Consider the following 22,412-nt stretch of genomic DNA (forward strand, 5'->3'; position numbering starts at 1 on the left):
AGCAACCCAGCAGTGCTGCAGATCTTTACAAAGAAATTTCCTTGTCCAGGCACCACATAGTATAATTTATCACCTTCGGACTAATACTAAGAATAGGGGGGGGGGTAAGTTTACCTGCCGAAACCATGATATGATTATGAGAGACGCCGTGGTGGAGGGTTACGGAAAATTTTAACGATCTGGTGTTCGTTAACGTGCACTGAAATCGCACAGTACATGGGACTCTACCATTTCTCTTCCAACGAAATCTGACCAGTGCGGCCGGGATCAAACCCACGACCTTGGGGTCAGCGGCCGATCAGCCTAGCCACTCATCCACCCAGGCGAACGAAAACTATAAGAGAACATGCTGTAAAGACTAAACAACAGTCTTGGAAGTACAACTACATTCACTTCTATAGTACATACTTCACTTTTCAGGGGTGAAGCTCCTTATAACGGCACCCGTTAGTCCCTCCTAGTCGTTGTAGTGTGTAACGAGTATAACATTTTGACCTCCAAGGTGGTGCCAGTGAGATATCTTCTGTGAGTTGTTGAAAAATGGAAGGTAGTGCTCAATGTACATGCCAATGGCTGCTAAGGGGGAATGAGAGACAGAAGCATGCGGCTTCTAGTTAACGCGCACGCTGCGATTCCCATTAGCAGCCATCGGCATGTACATTGAGCGCTATCTGACAAGAAAGGGTTGCTACGTTATACTCGCTGGGTGTGGCCTCCTTAGTTTTAGAAAGGTTCAGCGAGCGATGAGCCGCAGTGCTATGAATACAGTGAACTAGTATATACCATGAACTCGAGGTGGTTAAAGGTGGGAAGTAGACCCGAAACGCAAGCCGTAAGAAAGTGTACGTGTGCCACCTCTCGTTTATTCCTTGAAATGTCCGCTGGATGGCGGTGCTTCTATATGCGGAATATATGATGAAAAGATGCGAGATGGTGGTACTTGGAGTGTTGAATAGATGGACGAACGGATTTGATTGATTGATTGATTTGTGGGGTTTAACGTCCCAAAACCACCATATGATTATGAGAGACGCCTTAGTGGAGGGCTCCGGAAATTTTGACCACCTGGGGTTCTTTAACGTGCACCCAAATCTGAGTACACGGGCCTACAACATTTCCGCCTCCATCGGAAATGCAGCCGCCACAGCCGGGATTTGATTCCACGACCTGCGGGTCAGCAGCCGAGTACCTTAACCACTAGACCACCGTGGCGGGGCATGGACGAACGGATACACAGACAGATGCATGGATCGACGCGTGAACGGACGCAGGGGTGGATGCATGGACGAACGCAGGGACGAATGCACGAACAGACGCACGCGCGGACGGGCGGATGGACACATGGACGGTCACACAGATGGACGCATGGACGGACGGAAGCAAGAACGAATGGACAGACGAATGCTTCGCCCCACTCTCCATCATTCACTCCGTGGATATGCTGCCATGTTTTTTGTTTTAATACATGTACGCGATCGTGATTGTCTTCTCGGGTTAGCTGTCATCCCAATTCCATGTCGCCTTTACCAATGTACAGCAAGGCCCGCTGTTAAAGGGAATACTCGAATGAACACCACCCATATCACTTGTCCTCTAACAGCCAGCGTATAAGGAAAAAAATCTTCATGCACGTCACTAGTCTGTCAACATAAGTTAGAGCTGTCAACCACCAGGAAAGCCTTGCGGAAATATAAGCCAGTGCAGCAAGAGAACCTAATCCGAATATGCTGAGCGTGCAGGTGTTTTCTTGAACGTTGGACACATCAGTACATGGCTTAGAAATGTCTGCAGTGCCCATTTTGCGTGCAAAGTATTAGCCGATGTTTTACATACGTCTTAGGATGTATGGGGTATCCTTCGTTGTCGTGCTGCACAGTATACTTCGAGAGTTCAGGCTCGTAGTATTGCTTCAAGTGGCCTCTGCCATAGACACACGAGTGCAGGCCATATTGGCCAACTCTTCCACAGCCGATGACCCCGAGGCATCCCTTCAGAAACCCTGTCATGAAAAGAACATAGTACAAGAGCCACCTCTCATGTTTCAGCCTTTTCGCCGGCGCACAAAGCAGACAGTTACTTTTTTTTAACATGCAAACAACCTAAATTAAAATTTCTAGTGTGATACATGCATGTTGACCACGGCATGGGAGAAGCCAAGCAGCTATTGTGGGACATGTCGCTATCGTTTTGCGCATTAGGGCTTGGCTTGTTTACTGTAAATTGAGAACTCATGTCCATGAATATATTTATTTATTCGTTATTGTCTTGCTTTGTTAACGCTACTGAAGACCCTGCAAAAAAACGAAATAAACTTTCATCTCAGTAGGCGTGTACGCTATATTGATGTTGATGTGCAATCATACGCAATGTCAGAGATTGCTTGAGTCGTATTTAGAAAACTATTTGTGTGCTTACTAAACGTAAGAGGTACGTACAGTTTCATTTTGGCCTTGTGCAATAAATGTATGGCTGTCAAATGTTATTTCTTAAAAAAATATTGTTCAGGTGATTTCTATCCCCAAAGGGTTGGCAACGGCAATGTCCGACACTTGGTATAGCGAAAATGAGAATTTCATTTGAGATTCTAATACCGCCCTCCTTCCTTACCTTGCCCCACTCCTCACACTTTATTACGTAAATCTAATCGTGCTCTCTTAAGGGTTGTAGGAATAAGCGTTAACCGGAACATGAAGCATAGCTGTTTTCTGATCCTGAATTCACCGAGAATTGTACAAATGTGATTCTAACGTTTATTAGCTCCTGTATACCACATTTCAAAATTTTGCGCTTCTGAATATTATGGGAAATCAGTTTCGGGTATTACGAAGCGCTACACATCGAAGTGGTGTTACTTCTGTGACGTAGATATCCAAGAGCAATGCTACAGCTTACCTGCACCAAGGGTAGTCAGGAAGCAGTACATGATAAACTGGACTACGCGGTCACGGGAGGTCTTGCGGTCACTGGAGCGTGTCGTGCGGCTCTTGTAGAGCCCCGCCTTGAGTGCATCCAACTCGGTGATTAAGTGGCACGACAGGCTCTCGTTCCCACACTTATGTTAACATGCGAAGCGTCAAGCGAACGTGCGATCCAATCAAACAGAATAAAAAAAGCCGCGAAAATCGCAGACAAAAGAATCACATGAGTCATTATGCATGTATACATTCTTGAGTGGAATTCCAGGCTACGTGCTGTCCTCTTTATTGACGGTCTGTAATAAATATTTAGTGCATTAAAATGCTCTATTTCTACGTAAGGAAAGAGGATTGAGAAATGGACTTTATTTATTATGATGGCAGTTCCATTGCCCAAACAACGGCGATAAAGATAAGTCCATTTTATTCACGTTAATACCAAAATGACAGAAATGCTGCAATTCCGTGTGCTATACGGACTATTGAGCTTAAAACCGTTATTTGAACCTTTTGTTTCTCTGTCTGGTTGCTTAGAGTTAACAGAAACAGCCCAATCAAAATAATTTTTTTTCAATTGCTTCAAGAGTGACGTACAGTGGACGTATCGCGATACCTAATTTCAAAATTTTGCCACGGAAATGCCCTCATATATATATATATATATATATATATATATATATATATATATATATATATATATATATATATATATATGCGTAATGACTGAGTGAGCTGAGCTGCATGAGAAGCATCAGAAAAGCAGCACATGATACCGTCTCCAGATTACATTTCATAAGTCATGAGGACATCAAATAAACACGTCAGCACTTCCATATCCAACGCATGATTAGACAACGCGTTCAGACAGGGAGTGGTCACACATGTGAGAAATACCAAGCTCAGGTGGCTAGGTGAACGTATACTATTCAGGAGATATAACCAATCGTGCTACTCAACATAATTCTTGCCAAGGTATCTTCTTGGCTCAGACATTGTGCTGTTAAGGTTCAAGTGGGCTGACTTCTTAAAAGCTGAAGCCATGTATCAACTGGACCAAATGCTGTTACATCAAGTAAATTAACCTTTTGATGTGGTTTTACACCCCAAAGCGACGATGCGATTACCAGGATCACCAAAATAGAGAGATTAGAAAGTTTCACACTGCAGTTGGGTTGTTTCACGCGCGCCAAAATCGAAGTAGACGGGCCTCTAGCCTTTCATTTCCCCTGTATTAAAATACGGACGCTGTGGCCGGTATTCAGACCTGCGACTTTCAAGTATAAGCTGTCGAGTACCACAACTAATAAACCACCATGCCGGGGTGGAAGCGCCTATGTCCATTCATTGCTTTAAGAACACTGAAGCAACGTTTAACATTGGGCTAGTCGTAATCAATTTTAAACGAGCACTGCAGAATAAGGCAGGAAGACAGGCGGTGACCCACAAATTATTATTTCGTGAAAAAGGCACATATATATGCAGATTTATTAGGCGAGATAAGCGTTTTGTAAGCTTCTTCATGCTTCCTCACGCGGCTGGTTGTTATGAATTACGCGCATGTTAGTGTTTGTGCCTCTGTGTGTGTGTCCGTGTGTGTGTGCGCGTGCACGTACGAGCATGTACGTGTGTGTGTGTGAGTGTGGGTATTTGTGTGTGCGTGTGCCTGTGTGTGCGTGTGCGTGCATGTACGTGTGTGTGTGCGTGAATGTACCTGTGTGTGAGTGAGCTTGGGTATGTGTGTGTGCGCGCGTGTGTGCGCGCGTAGGTATGTGTGTGTGCGTGTTTGTGTGTGTGCGTGCACGTACGTGCGTGTGCGTGCGTGCATGTACGAGTGTGTGTGCGCGCGTGTGTGTGTGCGTGGGTATGTGTGTGTGCGTGTTTGTGTGTGTGCGTGCACGTACGTGTGTGTGTGTGCGTGCACGTACGTGTGTGTGTGTGCAGGCATGTACGTGTGTGTGTGTGCGCGTGTGTGCGTGCGTGTGTGTGTGCGTGTGTGTGTGTGCGTGCACGTACGTGTGTGTGCGTGTGTGCGCGTGTGTATGTGTGTGTGCGTGCATGTACGCGCGTGTGTGTGCGCGCGTGTGTGCGTGCGTGGGTATGTGTGTGTGCGTGTGTGTGTGCGTGTGTGTGTGCGTGAATGTACGTGTGTGTGTGCTTGGGTATGTGTGTGCGTGTGTGTGTGTGCGTGCATGTACGTGTGTGTGTGCGCGTGTGCGTGCAAGTACGTGTGTGTGTGCGTGTGCGTGCTCGTACGTGTGTGTGTGAGCGTGGGTATGTGTGTGTGTGTGTGCGTGTGTGTGCGTGGGTATGTGTGTGTATGTGTGTGCGTGTGTGTGTGCGTGTGTGTGTGTGCGTGCATGTATGTGGGTGTGCGTGTGTGTGTGTGTGTGCGTGTGTGTGCGTGTGTGGGTGTGCGTGTGTGTGCGTGCGTGCATGTACGTGGGTGTGTGTGTGCGTGTGTCTGTGTGTGTGTGTGTGGCGTGTGTGCGAATGTCCATGAATCCACAGTTAGGAGGCAGCGCCTGCCTATGTGTGGTACCTGGTCTGTTGGCTGTTTTCTGATTTTAAAACACAATAAACTGCCCTCCTAATTTAAACTGTAGCCAACAGTTACGGCGTGTTTCATAATCTGATTATTTATTTTAGGGGTGAAGCTCCTTACACCGTGGGCCGTACGTGCCGTGTTGTAGTAGCAACATCTCGTTTAGAATGTTCGCTTGGTGGTGGTACTTGTATATAATGATTGATTGATTGATTGATTGATTGATTTCTGGGTTTTAACGTCCCAAAACCACCATATGATTATGAGAGACGCCGTAGTGGAGGGCTCCGGAAGTTTTGACCACCTGGGGTTCTTTAACGTGCACCCAAATCTGAGCACACAAGCCTACAACATTTCCGTCTCCATCGGAAACGCAGCCGCCGCAGCCGGGATTTGATCCCGCGACCTGCGTGTCAGCAGCCGAGCACCTTAGCCACTAGACCACCGCGGCGGGGCGCTTGTATATAATGAATATATGATGAAAAGATGCGAGATGGCGGTACCTCAAGTGTTCACTATATGGACGGAAGGGTGGACGGCCAGACATAGAGACCGACGCACGGACACACGGATGGACGAACGCATGAACGGATGCATAGACGGACAGACGCTTCACTCCACTCATCATCATTCACTTCTTCTGCTGGCTCTAAAGGCTAACATTGGAGGTCAATTTATTATTATTGATGAACTCAAACGCCCTGCCATATTAAAAACCAAGATATAAAAAAGTAGCAAATATGTGTAATTTCTCAGTCATTGTGGCTTTAACGTATATATAACTTCAACGAAATTACATTACGAAGGCTGCATGCGAGTATAGTGCTTAGCTGCACAGCAGAATTACTTTGATTGAAAGTGAGACTGTGCAGACGCTGGGACAAACAATAGAACCAGCCCATTGTCGTGCTTCACTTTTCTCACAGTCTGGGCTGTTTCGCCACCGCGAAATACAGAGTCTGGGGACGTGATTTAAGAGACAAAATGGGTACTGACGCTGCATTCGCAGGAGAGGTAGCAGATGCACTGTTTGCCAGGCCTCAGGATCACGGATCGTGACGCAATCATTCCATACTCGGAATCGTGGAGTTCCACTGTGAATAGAAAGTTTGTGCTTGAATCATGCGGAGAATACGTGTTTACTGAGAACACTCGCTCTCATCTGAATGGAATAAAGCACAATATTGCTTTCGCAGTTAACGCATTCACCTACTTTGTGAGCTCTCTTTTTTGCCACCGTTGGTAGTATTGGTTCATTTCACCATACCTATGTGCACAGGTACAATGCGCCAGGTCCCAACAAGTCAATACACAACAAACCTCTTATTGACTCGATAGCGTAGTGAGAGACATTTCTTCTTGCTTCAGGCATTTCACCTCTTGTGACATGATATTGTAATGGCGAAGCAAGTGAAGAGGAGGAAGAACTAGTCAAAGAATGACGAAGAAGTATTATTAAACCACTGTATGTTTACGGAACCGTCCTTCGGGGTGACACAGCGTTAAACCACTAGTTTCTGTGAAATGCTGGTGGCGGCGGCATCGATGATAGCGAGCGAGAAATTGGCGTAGTCCTTGAGAGAAAACATGAGATTTATAACAATAAATATTATTAAAAGCATGTCCGGCTTAAGCCAGAATCGAGCCACGACCTACTGCACGGCAAGCATATATTCTGCCATAATATTTTTCAGTTGAGTGCAGTAAAAAGGTATTATAAGATACACCATTACCTTGTGAAAAATCCTATGTTGGTCAGCAGAATTTGTGATTGAGTAAGAAATTATTGCATCATAAGGCTTCATTGAGAAGGACATCTTGTTCTAATCTTTCTTTACATTGCAGTAGGTGCGGCTGCGCACCCTTGCTATGAGAACCTAAGCTGCTCCCGAGATCATAAGAGAAGGTTGCGCGAGAAAATGAGGGAGCCTATTTTATTGGAAGATCAGGCGAGACATGCTGGCAAAGTCTTGTATCTCGTCGCATGCTACTGGGATAGATTGCTTGAGCACCTGTAACTAATGGAATTTATTTTCGCTACTATGACTCGTAACTGTGAATTTATTTACGTATATATATATATATATATATATATATATATATATATATATATATATATATATATATATATATATATATATATATATATATATATATATATATATATATATATATGTGTGTGTGTGTGTGTGTGTGTGTGTGCCTTTCGAATAAAATCAGTTCATAGTTCGCGCTTGTCTGTCTCTCGTCTTTGTTTGACGCTAAAAACTACCGTAACAATTCGTTGATGCATAGAGTTTAAGTCTCAAAACCACGATAAGATTATGAGAGACGCCGTAGTGAAGGGCTCCACAAATTTTGACCACGCGGGGTTCTTTAACGCGCACCCAAGTCTGAGCACACGGGTCTACAGCATTTTCGCCTCCATCAAAAATAAAGCCGCCGCAGCTGTGATTAGATGCCGCGGCCAGCAGGTGAGCAGCCGAGTACCTTAGCCACTAGACCACCGCGACAGGGTCAGCTACTTCTAATGTTATGGTCACGACTAAACATGGTACCAGTGCCATATTACCAGGTATTTATTCCAGCTTACCGATGGTTTAATGTTTATTCGTTCAATACAAATAAACGAAAATCGCATGGATTGCTAAGACAAATTACCAGAAAATTGCGGCCTAAAAGTACATGGCCATTAAAAATAACATAAATTAAAGTAATATTACATTAAATACATAATATGCTGTACACATATGTATTTATCGAGATGTGAAGATGCCATCGCTGCTAGGTTGCACGTGATTAAACTGCTGAAGGACTCAAGGCCTACTGGCCGTATCAGGACTAGTCGTCCTCTCCGGTGAGCATGACATTTTATTGGACTTCATAACTGAATGAACATACTCCGTGAAATAATCCACTGAACACAGATTAAGTTATGCCACACACGAGATGCATTCCGGGTAACTCTGCGAAGGATAGGCTATCGAAACAGCACTAGTATGGCATCGCTGCCAAATCTATAATTCGGTGTACATTATAAATGTATGCCTACCCATGCATTTAAGGTCATCGCGTATATCAAGAGCACCAAAGTGCACAGACGTGAGGAGAAGTAGAGTTCTCTGCGGCGTTACCAGGCCCGCGTCGGTATCGCTGTTGGCCACACCGTGGCTACACTGGGTAACTTGTGCACTGAAGATGGTGGCCAGCTCGCCTAGGTTTGTCACCTCGATGCGGACCAAGGAACCGGAGTCGCTGCTGTGAGCCGACACCACGTTGATCCGGCCTTTTGTGCTATTTTATGCAAAGTAAGAGGATCAGGAAATATCATACAATTGATCATTTCGGTTGCTTACTGAATAGCCAGCACTCATGAGGTGTTGCTGGCAGCTGTAAAAAGTCTAAATGACACTCTCAGAAAAAGGAGCGCTATATGCAGCCTTACATCAAGGATATCAAAGTGCAGTATGACCTAGTGGTATCGGTTAAATCACGCCTACTACCATCTTAATCTACGCAACCCCGAACAGTGATATCTCACCTACGACATCTAAATTGTCAACATCTGTGCATGTATCGCACGCACGTAATGTAACGTGCCTTCTGAAAAGCGAATAACAAATCACAGCGTTTTGGCATGAGGCCGTGGAACTTTCGCGTATATTCGCCTAAAAATGTCATGAATAGGCAAACACACTGGCGATCTGCATTAACTGGAGTGCTATTTTCGTAAAACCAAGTTAAGATATATGCTGTATATATGCTGTGAATAAAAGCACACATTGAGAAATCGGGGAGTTTTTACACATTGGCTGTTGGGGCATTGCCGACATGATTACGCCAGCCAAGAAAATTATTCAGAATCAAAATGAGTACCCTTGTCTGAGTAGGACTATATCATCGGCGTTGATCTCGAGAAGAATGAGGCTCAGATGCGGGTGCTCATAGATGAAACTCAGGAACCGTTCGCCACTTGTCTCGTTGAAGAGGATGGGCGACTCTGGTAGCTTATCCTTGAAGTAGCTCAGCAGGAGCGGTGAAGGATCTTCACTGGATGCCAACTTTTGCTGAAAAAGAGGAATAAAGATGTTAAAAACTTACTCTCTAGTTAATGTGATGTAAATGTATTTCAAAGTATATGTTCTCGAATTCTCCAATTTGCAGCGAACGTTGCTATGAGATCACAACAATGTCCCCCAGCGCCACCAACGCTGGTGTCCGTAACAAAAATTGCGCGAAATTAAAAAAAACTGAGTAAATAAAGAAGACAAAGAACCAAATAATATTTGAACCCGGGCCCCCTGCATGCGAGCCCAGTATTACATTGATGAGCGAAGCCAAAGCTTTAAACTCCGCTGCAAACAGACCTTAGGCAGGCTTTATGTCGGTTGCTGTAATGTGAGTAATAAATCGTTTTATAAAAGCGAGTGAACAGCCAAGCATCACACAATGCGAATTGCGTATTAAGTCAGTCATTGAATGCTTCATTCTATTACAAAAGTTTCAAGTATAATTCTTTATCGTTGTCTGCCCCAGCATAAAAAAATGTACAAAATTCTTTGCAAGTGTGTAGCGGTTAACAGGTTTTTTCAAAGAATGACGAAAGATGACATAAATAATGTCTTTTTTATACACTATAATTATGCGAGTTTTAAGGTTAGGCTTAAAGAGCTGAACGCGATAGTGACATCCTGACCTAGTGCGTACTTCAAACACTCAGTGTATCTAATCTTTTTGATGAACTTGCTATGCACCTATTACGTGGCTCTACGGGCACAGTAGCGTGTGCGCCTTTTGTAATGGCTGACTTGCTATAAAATACAAAGTTGATTGATTGATATGTGGGGTGTAACGTCCCAAAACCACCATATGATTATAAGAGACGCCGTAGTGGAGGGCTCCGGAAATGTCGACCACCTGCGGTTCTTTTAACATGAACCCAAATCTGAGCACACCTCAATTAAAATATAAAGTTATTAACATAACTTCAAGTTTTGACGCTTGAAGGCAATGTATGTTTCCGCAACGCGTTACTGCGGCAATCTTTCATGTTGTATAATGACAAAGGACGGGCGCGGTCTAACAACTGTCAAAGCTCAAAACATAAAGCACGCTGTTCGAACAGAAAGAAAAGCGCACGAAACGAGCGCACAAGTATACACGGGACAAACGCGAATAACTGTCACAATTGTTCCTTGGACGTGTGTAAGCAGCCTGCTGTTTTCGTAAACGCAGCCACGGCAGCGTGAAAGTGACCTTCGTCATCTCCCAAATGACGAGTCTGACAAGTGCGCGCGCAAGAGATATCATGCTTCCTGGCGATTTGTAAAGGCGGTGACCCTTATGCCGCGCCCAGTCCGAGCCCATCGCACCACCTCGCCATTGTTAAAGAATACGCGCTAAATTTTCGAAGCTCTGAGGACTGTCAAACGGTGTATGGTGTATATAAACGACTTTCCGTTAGCACTCGCGGCAACGTACGCTCCGTGGCGTAGCGGTTGGCGCCGCACGCTGAGAATCGAGAGGTTGCTGCTTGAATTCCGTGGGAATGATCTTTTTCCTCCTGGTTTTTTTTTCTTTTCAATATCTCGGTACACAATTTTCAACGTCAAATCTTTGCCTCCTGGTTTTTTTCTTTTCCAGTATCTCAGTACATAATTTTCAACGTCGCATCCATGAAGGAAACAAGTCAGCGGAGCCATGGTGAACCCCGGCATAAAACACTTTCGTGTTTAAAAAAAAAACTCTGAAAGGTGGCTGTTCAAGGTTTCGCTATGACTACTGCACGTTCCGAGCAGGCCTGCTGGTTTTCCGAAACAAATTCACTGTTTTATCAAACAAATCAACAGGAAAACCGAACGTCTGCACCACGGTACTAACGGTCTATTTAAACAAGCAACGATTGGACGACGCGGAAGTATAGTTTTTCATCCAGCCCATCAACGTGGCAACCTTTAGTTATTCAGTAATTAGTAACAACTTACACCACCTTTAACTTATAATTTCGCTGGAGAACTCAAAAGGACGTATATAAGGCAGTCATTTTTACAGCCGTACTTACGTGATCTGTGTGATACACATGGTTGACATCTTTTTGCTGAGATATTGCAAAAACATGAAATGCGTTTGTTCTAGCTCTTAATTTTTGTCTGATTGAGTAGTGCCGGAGCTCAGCATCAAATCATTGAGCTGACGATTTTTCTCTATTGTATTCTACGTCAGGTTTTCTTAGCCATTGTCGTGGCTTTACCTTTCATTATTCATGATAATACGAGAGACTCCGTAGTAGAAGGCACCTGAAAGTCATGTCATCTAAGTTTCGGGTAACGCCGTTTTGTGGAAGACACCTTAAAGGTAAGCGCTGCCGCCACTAACAATTCATCATCATCATCCATCATCATCATCAACTAGAGCGGCAACAGCAGCCAAACTTTGCCCGCTGCAAGGCATAGGCCTTGGCTCTGCCATGTTACGCCGATCAACTCGCCATTTCACCTACATATATGGCATTTCCCCTGCATCTGAGGGCGGCTACCTTTACCGGCATTCGACCCCGAGACCTTTTGGTTGGTAGTCGAGAACGAGAGTTTGCCTTAGCCACTACATCACCGGGGTGATTGATGCTGAATTTTTGTGACATCTAAAAATATTTATGAGAACAAAGTGCCGAAATGAAGCTTTCTACAATAGATTGACGTGAGCAGACACACATATTTTCATTAAAAGTACGCTCTTTTGATTTTAAGCACTGACATCTTAGAAAAACCATTGGGAAGCAACCGCTACGTATGTACTCGATATTTACACAACAAGAAATCACTATCGTCCACATAGAGGAATACGATATAAAATACTGGAAAGTCATCTTTATACCTAGAAACAGACTCTCGCATCCAACAACGCCACATAGCCTGACATGTACGTACGTGTTAACAATCATGCTAAGAGAATCAAGCTATCATTTAAGGTATGAGGTTTTGTATATTCTCAGACACATTTACAAATTGATAATAGCCAGTTGTTTCTACTTCACCAGTCGTGATGTTTAGCCTTGTCGATGTGGAACAGTTACGGTAAAGTGACATGCTACAAACGAGCACTTGCATTCTATGCTTGCTGTGTCCCCGTCCTTCAAGCACTCTTGCTACTCAACTGATTATGTTCGGAATTTTTGCCGTTGAGTATTACATTAAAAATTTACACATAGCTGATGAATAAGTAAACAACGAAATGTCTCAACAATGGCTTCTGTCCCAACTTTCGTGTTTATATTATTTTTTTTCTGGAACAAAAATTATTAATTGAGAGTCAGCGTGGTTTGTCACACGGCTTAGAACGTTCAACAATACATAACTGCATACCTGCTTGTTTATAAACCCCTAAATTTAGGATTATGGTAGCTTTCTCGCGCCGAACTCATTTATTCTTGTCATACTGTCTCGAGAGAAACGCAAGTATAATTATCTCCGCCAAAACGCGTGACGCGCACCATAGCGTGTTCCCTTTTTTTTTTACACAGAACAGCAATGACAAGTTCTCTCGCGATATAGAAAAAAAGATTGTGCGGAAAACAATTCGGGAATATAGGACATTTTTTATCGCCTCAAATATTCTACTTATCTTACAAGGTGACATGCCTCACCTCTTCGTCGAGGAAAATATCATAAGGCTCGCCCTCGAGACACCTGTAAAGCACAAAAAGAACATGTATTATTCATATGTTTTTTGCCTATGACTATAACCTCCCTACATAACACTGCTACGTGGAGCCTGTGAGGTATTTGTAAATAAATAAAGGTGTGTTTCTGGGACATACGAGCAAGTAAGCGCCTTATCGTGTTACCTTCGGAATAATGGACATCACATAATGATTGTGTTCCCGTCACTCAGATTACCTGGCTCTTCCACCTAATAAATGAACTTGTCATACAGAAGGCATATGCATGAGCAAACGAGGCCCTCCCGGTAATCGAAAGCTGACACTGAGTGCGCGAACTGACGCCGTTGCCAACGTTTGCTATGATCCGGACTGGATGTGCACCACGAAAATGCAGTAGCTGAGCAAGCGCAACTTGCAGCTATACCTATTGTAAACACGCCGTTATACGCTTCGATCTGCATTCGCTGCAGCGTATGAATGCTTAACGAGTGTAAATGGAAGCATTGATAGACGCTAAGTGTACAACATGTCATGTTTTTGCCCCAAGTAAACTGTATCTGTGGTACTACGTTAACATTTGTTTACATCAAACAGTCACATAAATTAGCATGAAAATGAGCCGACAAATGTCGCGGACGAACCCACTGGATACTTCACAATGGAGCCCATAAAATATAACAAGGCAGGAAAAGCGAACACGGTCAAAACACGAAGTCTCCAAATTATCCCGTACAATCAAAGTTTCGTGGTAAGTGGGTATTTCAAGGAATAAATGACGTCCACTACCCCCCTTGTTCATGCTTTCGTAATATGTAGCCAATGTTTTTGACTGGTGTGTTGTGCAGTAAGGTGTAAAAAGGAAAGTTTTACACATTCTAACCCATTTGATATGAAACTGCCTAAGTTGACGACTATGTCTGTCGAACTTTAAACTTTAAAATGCCCAGGTAAGCGCAGCTATCTCCACCATACCTCTTTATATATTATTTATTTTAACAAAAGTTGAACGTCAGTACTATACTTTTGATTTGTGAATAGCGTTGCTTTCCTGTTCCTGTACACTTACTTTTCATGATGCTGTGGATGGCAGTGCTTCGTTGCGTTGGCCAAAGATTTGTTTATGCACTCCATGACGTCAGCAGGCTTTGTCAAGTTGCTCGGAATAAGCATTATACTGTCCGACCCCTTCTGCCATGAGCACAAATAAAACAGCGTAATCTATTCACTATGCGCGTACAGACGAACAGCTAAGATCGTACCAGCCGGCATCATTTACGCAACCTCTGCAACTCAACGTTCTGGTGTGTTACACACTAAACTATTCATATACGACAGCATATAGTAACGAAGCGCTATGCTTCCCTGCTAATGATCTGAAATGTTGCAGGACCTAGCCATATAGTTACGAATTAAATGGTATATCAAGAAAATTTGATCTTCAAAACAGACAATCTTCGATGATTTTTGAAAAGACTTTTGCAGAACTTGAGTGATGGCATACTTTAGCCTGTCCGAAGTAAGTTAGAATCAATTTTTTCTGCCTCCCAAAGAAAACACGACGTTCGGTCGAAATTGTCATGGAAACGAAGTTTCCTTCGAACGGCGTATGAGATACGCTTCCTCATTTGTAAGCGGTGGTGTGTATATAGAATAAACTAGTGGTAGCCAAAGCGGATGCGATTCATGAAGTTCAGAATTCGCGAATTTAGCCATAAATAACATAATTGAAGCTCAGAAGGCAAAATATTTAGTTCCCTAATGGAAGCCTGTGTGGGTGCAGTATGTTTTCTCGACAATGTACAGGGCTGATCAAACATTTTCAGGCAAACAACTCATGTGTTCCTCTAGTACCGTGGTCAGGGGAAATTTCACAAAACACTGTACATCTAAAGACCTGAACTATATTCTTTCAGCCACTGATTCATTACAAGTTTATGGCTTTATCAGTCAGTTAATCTGTATTTTCTCAAGAAATTGCCAAGATTATGCTCTGGAAACAAACATTTTACGTATGATTGCCACGAATATGCTGTAGAAATGAACCATTAATTTGTAGAAAACTGCACAAGTGATGCTCACAGTGTAAATAGATGCAAAATTTTCGACAGGGATTCCTACTGGTGGGAAGGGCACAAGAACGCGCAACTTCCGGTAGTCCTTCAGCACAAACGCCGACTCTGCTGCCTTCTCCGACAGAAAACTCGCTGAGACCTGCGTTGAGTGGACGAAAACACCTGGCGTTAATAAAACCAGACTAACAAGTACGGTCACTCGTGATGGAACAAGTTCGACACAAGACCTACAAAAGAGGTTTTTGTTTCCTAAGTAGCTTTAAAATGCCACAATCTCTCTTCCTTGCTCTGGAAATGAAGAAGCACTGTTTTTCAATTCGCTCGTCAATCACAATCGCGTTAACCAACTTAGCCGACATTGCCAAAGATCCAGGTCAAATATGAATCATTACGCAGAGTGAACGCAATCCAACCGAACTGCTGCATTGCTATCCTTAACCGTTTGGCGCTCTAGAAGGCCATCTGCAGACAAGCTCAATACGTTTGCGAGCTATCAAGAAGGGGTTATATATATGCATATTTACATTAAATGCAAAATGCGCTAAACATAAGAGGTTTTCATTACAAAACCTTCAACATAGATTTGAATTCGTTTTTCAAACTGGAGGTTCTAGGCGACAGCGAAAATCACGATAAACGTAAACACATGAAGCCTTTCTGTGGGAAAGGCGACTGAGCAATGAGTCAGATTATTTGTCCTCTCTTCAAAATAAAGTTATGCCTTAGACATGCAACAATAAATTGTGCGTCACATGTCTCACAGCGTGCACCGAGTACTTTTTGTTGGAGAGCCCCCCCCCCCCCCCCCCAAATAATCCTACTCGAGGCCTTCGAACACGCAAAATTGTTGCAGAAAGGAAAATTTTGTTCAAGATATTTTTCATCCCACTTAATAAAGCGCGTAGGGCTCTGAATATAAAGCTAAAAAGGAAAAGATATATTGGCCAATCATGATTGTTTGGTTGAAAATCGCGCGGGTATTTCGTAGCTGATAGGTGCACTAACATTTATAAGTCATGATGGGGTCCTCATGTGTATATACGTAAAGACGTGCTTTGAATTCCGACACTGTGGAGCTAAGTTTATCACAGCGATGTTTGCCCGCACATTGCCGCAAACCGGGATGCAGAGATGATAAATAGGAGCATAATGCCATTGTACACACAGCTTTTTGGTACAGTTGGCATGCTTCGAACAATCTTGAATAAAAACAACTTTCTAGTTTAAGGACACGCACCATTGTAACTTTTAAGATATGTATGTCATGTTTGCTGCACTCTACCAAAGATTTTATATGAATTTAAACATTCGCCAGAAGTCTGTCGGTTGGGTATGAAACTGGGAGATGATTTAGACTCCAACCAAAAGTTTTGAAGAAACCCGACGTTTCGAAACTGACTTGGTACTCTCCTCAGGAGTGACTGCGGGGCTACGTAGTAGCGGTGTCTTCAAAGCACTCGCGGGGCGGATAATGACCTCCTCTCTCTCTCTCTCTCTCTCTCTCGTTTTGTCATGGAGCGCAGTCCATGCATATATACTGGGGGAAGGGTTCCGAGAGAGCGGTTGATGTTACGGGCTCTCCTCTGTACGTGCCACGACTCGAGTAATAACCTTCTCTTCCAGTTCGGCTCGCTTTCAAGGATGGCCGTCACTTCGAGATTCATCCGGTGATCCAATGGTTGGATCAAACGCGTTTTGGATCGAACGCATTTTGAATCCAACGCGTTTTGGATCCAACGCATTTTGAATCCAACGCATTTTGAATCCAACGCGTTTTGGATCCAACGTGTTTTGGATCCAACGGTTGGATCCAACGCGTATTTTTTGCATTTCATTTTGCGTGAAGCTTGTTCAGCTCATCAAAACTCCTGAAGTAGAATAAGTAGACAAAAAAATGTTCTTCATTACTGAAGCACCAGCACCAGCCGAGGAATCTCATATTACCGGCAATATGATTTTGGGTTGCTTTATTCATAGCAAAAAAAAAAGAAACAACAGAGTATAAAAACTGAATAAGTCGACAAGCCAAACGAAACCAGTGGTAATACGCAACTTTCGCGTTTAAGAGGTGACGTTCGCGCTAATATTCTATGTTTTGGCGTTGGAGAAGTACACAAACATAGCATGGCACTGGGCATACAAAAAAAAGTACCATCAGCTAATAAGATTGCATGAAAATCGCTGCAGATGGAAAGGCCATTGAGGCACTTCGCAGAGGCCTCAGATGTTTAATAATGCGATGAACGTTTTGGAACCAATCCTTTTATTCTATTCTAGACGTGAGGTGGAACACATTGTTAATTTAGTTTTGGTACTGTTCGCACAGCGACCGTGTCAAGCGGACGTACTGAGCATGAAAACTGCTAACCTGGATGTTGCTGTATTCGTACACAAAATGCGTGCTGCTTAGATTCACGGGTCTTGGTTATTTGGCTGTTAATTTGACCCTCTTAAGCACTCTTGGCATTTTGGGGCACTAGTTTGAACGGGAGGCTTACTTTTCTTTTCGGTGTATATAGGATGTCACAATGCTTCCTAGCTGAGAGGCATTGGCTGTGAGTATCGAGGTTCGCAGTGAAATTGTGCAGTCGGCTTTTTCTTTTTCTTTCTACTTTCCCTTCAACTTGAGAAAACAAAAGGGTTTGGTTAATATCGAGGCTGTTCAAAAAGTTGAAAAACGGCCACAAACGCGGGGACAAAAGCAGGCACATCTGCTGTTTGAAGCAGGTTTAAAACTTCAATCATCTCAGCAGAGCTTCCGGCCGCCATCGCTCAGCGGTGCCATGGTACATGGAAGTGACGAATAGGCACTGAATCTTCATCTCTGGGATAATGACGGTGAGATATTTCTTCTGTACGTTGTGGAACGAAAAAATTCAATGTGTGGAGGTCAACTAAAATTACACCATCTCCCCGAAGGAAACCATGGGGTGATGCGGAGCACCGCGGAAGCTTTCAACCCAACATTCACGCGATAAGTGGTAACAAACCAAGTTAACAACGTATTAACGCGCAAGGTTCACAGCAAATATAACACCGCGTACCAGTAAACACCGTCGTTGAAAACACCGCTGTTACTCCCTGCGATGCTCCGCCTCACCCCATCGTTTTTTTTTTTCAGGGAGCTGCTATAATTTTTTTTTCATATAGTATTTTTGCTTTGTTAATAAAGAAAGTAACGTTTACCCTTTCATATTACGATGACCATTTGCGCAAAAGCTACAGCATCATTACCGTCTTCTCGCTGTTGACGTCTTCAGGGTGATCGGCACTCAGCATTAGTTCCTCTGGGTATTCCGAGAAAGTGCGCCATCGCTCCGGTAGCCTGGCGCGGTCCCTCTGGACGAACAGTTCCACATACATTTCTTGCTTGATGATGGGGGGTCCAAGGAGAGACATGGTATACCTTGTAAAGGTTCGAATGCATGTTATAATTATAGTGAATGTGTCCTCATATCAAGGAATCGTTTGGCCTGTCAGTGCCATTAACATGACATACGTATGCTCCTAAACACAAACTGAGTATCGGGCCCATTAGCGTCTATATCGTAATGACATGGCGATGAAAAGGCGCGAAAATTTTTATACATACGGTGCAGATGGACGCTCTACTGACGCATTTGCCAAAACTGGAGATTTTATAAAGTGCATATCTTAGGTTAAATATCGTTTGCATTCCTTAACATTGTATCAGTCGTTCCATTTTTTTTATTTTCGATTCGGCGAGCTGTATTTTGCAGCCATATCTTTATTCACGCTCAGACTCATGTTTGCCTTAAAATATTCATGACTCTGATTTCCAACCTGCTATAATCCCCTACACAGAATATCAGTATTCACAGATTAACAAGTGTATAGATTCTCCACCAGATCGCGGCCATTTCTCATCCACATCGAGTGACTCAGTCATTTCGCGAACATCTGAAATGTACTTGAAGAAAAATTGTCATATAGTGCGTTGAAAACACTCGATTGCTAGAAAAAAATGCGAAAAAATGAAAGAAAAGGCCAAGTGGGAGATTCTATGAATGTTGTTTTTGTTTAAATACTACTAAATTTGGGGTACATAAACAGCTCAGTCGTTCTTGTGGGGTATTCGAAGACCAATAGTATTCCTGCAATTTGTCTGCCATATTCTTTAAAAATTTCGCAGGGTGCCTAGCTTGCTTTAAAATGGGAAGCATTTCTCAGCGAACTTCGGCGACATTGAGCGTATCTATCTATCTATCTATCTATCTATCTATCTATCTATCTATCTATCTATCTATCTATCTATCTATCTATCTATCTATCTATCTATCTATCTATCTATCTATCTATCTATCTATCTATCTATCTATTTTATCTATCTATCTATCTATCTATCTATCTATCCATCTATCTATCTATCTATCTATCTATCTATCTATCTATCTATCTATCCATCTATCCATCCATCCATCTATCTATCTATCTATCTATCTATCTATCTATCTATCTATCTATCTATCTATCTATCTATCTATCTATCTATCTATCTATCTATATATCTATCTAGCCGCCTACGACTTTTAGCTCTCTTGGCCGTTTCAATAATGGTATCAATACCAAACTTGGTATGGCATTACATGACTGTATGAAGAACATATTTCATTAGTCATAACACGAAAATCATGACATGTATGTCATGAATGCCATGATTTACATTTTATAATCCTGCAGCTCTTGCAGTGCTTTCGTTCACATGACATGTTGCAAAACTAGTATGGTTTGTCATAATTGCATGGCGAAAAGAAGCGACAGACCCAAACATGAAAAGCATGACATGTGTGTCATGTAACAACATGACTACATGCTACGCTCATGATGCGCTCGCGGCAGTTTCGCTAGCATCAAATATATCAAATTTGGTATTACACTATGTGAATGAATGACGAAGGTATGTGACTGGTGCAAACATGATAATCATGAGATGCGTGTCATGTAACAACATGACTATATGCTACGCTCATGATGCGCTCGCGGCAGTTTCGCTAACATCACATATACCAAATTTGGTATTACGGCACGTGAATAAATGCCGAATGTATGATACTGTGCAAACATGATATTCACGACATGCGTGTCATGTAACAACATGACTACATGCCACACTCATGATGCGTTCGTGGCCGTTTTGCTCGCTTCACACATGCCAAATTTGGTATTACGTAGCGTAAATGCATGACAGAGGTGTGTGACTGGTGAAAACATGATAATCATGAGATGCGTGTCATGTGAGAACATGACTACATGCCACAGTGAAGGCGCCAATGCGTGTCGACGTGACGCGGTGCACGTGCTCACCGGCGTTTATTTTGTTGCGTCACGCCGGCGTTGCCGCGCCAGGCGCCAGTCCTGCGATATACTCGCAGGCATACGCCGTGATGCGTTGCTTTTTCGCATGCGCGTTTGGGCGCGTCTGGCATAGCGCCATCACAGAAAGAGGGAGACGCAGTGTTGTCTGGGTAATGCATCAGCACGAAATGCAGCAGGTCGCATTTTGCCCCGGTTGCCGTCGGGTCACGCCGGTCGCGCCTGCCGTCAGAGTATAGAGTGCTCGCGTTTTGCTAACGTAGCGTCGTCCTGCCCAGTGTGCGTGTGGGTCAACGCTACATTTGAGTACAATGGGCCGTTCATGATGTGCTCGCTGCCGTTTGGCTAGCTCCACGTAAACGAAATTTGTTGTTACGTGACGTCATTGGATGACAAAATGTATGACTGGTGTAAACATGGTAATGTCATTGGATGACAAAATGTATGACTGGTGTAAACATGGTAATCCTGACATGCGTGTCATGTAAAAACATGGCAACATACTGCTCTAATAGCATGCTCGCGGTCGTTTCGCTATCTCCACTAATATATACTAAATTTCGTTTCACGTGATGTGATTGATTTGTGGGGTTTAACGTCCCAAAACCACCATATGATTACGAGAGACGCCGTAGTCGAGGGCTCCAGAAATTTCGACCACCTGGGGTTTTTTAACGTGCGCTCAAATCTGAGCACACGGGCCTACAACATTTCCGCCTCCATCGGAAAGTTTCACGTGATGTGAATAGATGACGAAAATAAAAAGACACTTCCAGACATAATAATCATGACATGGAAGTCATGTACGGCATTATTTATCTCCACTTCGTAATTTTGCGCTGATTTTAAAACGACATATCAAGCTGTCTCATTCATGCTTCGCATATTCGCACATATTGCACATATTGCACATACTTCACTTGCACATACTTGCACATATTGCACATACTTGCATATATTGCACATATTGCACATACTTCGCACATATTGGCATATCCCACTGTACGTGGGATATGCCAATTTTTCCCGTTGTAATAGTAATCTCTGTATGTATGTCAAAGTAATAAACAATAATGTGCGAACAGCATCAGTTGTTGCATCATTAACATTTCAAGAGCACTCAACTTCAATATTATGACGAGAAAAAATAATAAATATAAAAAAGTCATGCTTTGGTTCCACATTTAAACACAACTCACACCACGTTGTGCTTCAATATTAAAATCAGCTTTATTCATCAGATAAAAGAAAGTGAATAGTTATTTCACAAAAACCATTTCATCGCACATTCTAAAGGAAAAATTTTCGGTATACCTCATTAACGTAAAAAACGCACTTTCATAACCAAGCTGTAGCATGAATGCAAGAGCTGATAGACTTACGACTTCAAAAAATAATTTCTGGCCTACAATTGAAATTGCAACGAAAAGAACATCTCATAAATGATGAAATGTTAATGAAATTTCGTTCTAACAATAAAGGGGACGTTTAATTGGGCAACAACATGGTGTAAGAACGCCGGACAAATGCTTCCAATTATATAGCGTCATAAATTTCTATAGTGGGGAAGTTTGAGGAGCAGGGACACCAACCACCAAACGTACTTCGGTGTCTGAGGGTTGTATGCAGATGAATTTGCGTTCCCGCACACTTTCCCTATTTTTTTTGTAGATCAGTTTGCACCAGCTTGTGCGTGCGTATGGCGCAGAATGTGCGGCAAGATTTAGATGAGGATTTCATCTTTCAGGGAGTGGCAGAAAGAAACAAACAGCACCTCGAGACACTGCTTTCTCGAAGGCTGTGATTTATACCCATGTAAACGACAAATACATGCATGTTCTTATAGGAAGTAACTTACGGGAGTTTGCCCTTCAAACTGTCAGAGAATA

The 22,412-nt window shown here is 43.0% G+C and overlaps 1 protein-coding gene across 2 annotated transcripts in view; it reads right to left on the reverse strand.

Moving 5' to 3' along the window:
* The window catches only part of LOC119185163 (hapless 2), a 44,062-nt gene that overhangs the window by 19,096 nt on the left and 2,554 nt on the right, over positions 1 to 22,412 (reverse strand). For both annotated transcript variants that reach the window (XM_075865538.1, XM_075865537.1), the window contains exons 5-13: positions 18,424 to 18,595; positions 15,197 to 15,328; positions 14,184 to 14,305; positions 13,100 to 13,142; positions 9,334 to 9,524; positions 8,510 to 8,751; positions 6,454 to 6,551; positions 2,893 to 3,052; positions 1,834 to 1,999 (exon numbers count right to left, since the gene is read on the reverse strand). In XM_075865538.1, the coding sequence (XP_075721653.1) occupies positions 1,834 to 1,999; positions 2,893 to 3,052; positions 6,454 to 6,551; positions 8,510 to 8,751; positions 9,334 to 9,524; positions 13,100 to 13,142; positions 14,184 to 14,305; positions 15,197 to 15,328; positions 18,424 to 18,595 (1,326 nt within the window). The remainder of the gene's footprint in view (positions 1 to 1,833; positions 2,000 to 2,892; positions 3,053 to 6,453; positions 6,552 to 8,509; positions 8,752 to 9,333; positions 9,525 to 13,099; positions 13,143 to 14,183; positions 14,306 to 15,196; positions 15,329 to 18,423; positions 18,596 to 22,412) is intronic.

Source organism: Rhipicephalus microplus, chromosome 6 (assembly GCF_043290135.1).
Source record: "Rhipicephalus microplus isolate Deutch F79 chromosome 6, USDA_Rmic, whole genome shotgun sequence".
NCBI classification, from domain to species: Eukaryota; Metazoa; Arthropoda; class Arachnida; order Ixodida; family Ixodidae; genus Rhipicephalus; species Rhipicephalus microplus.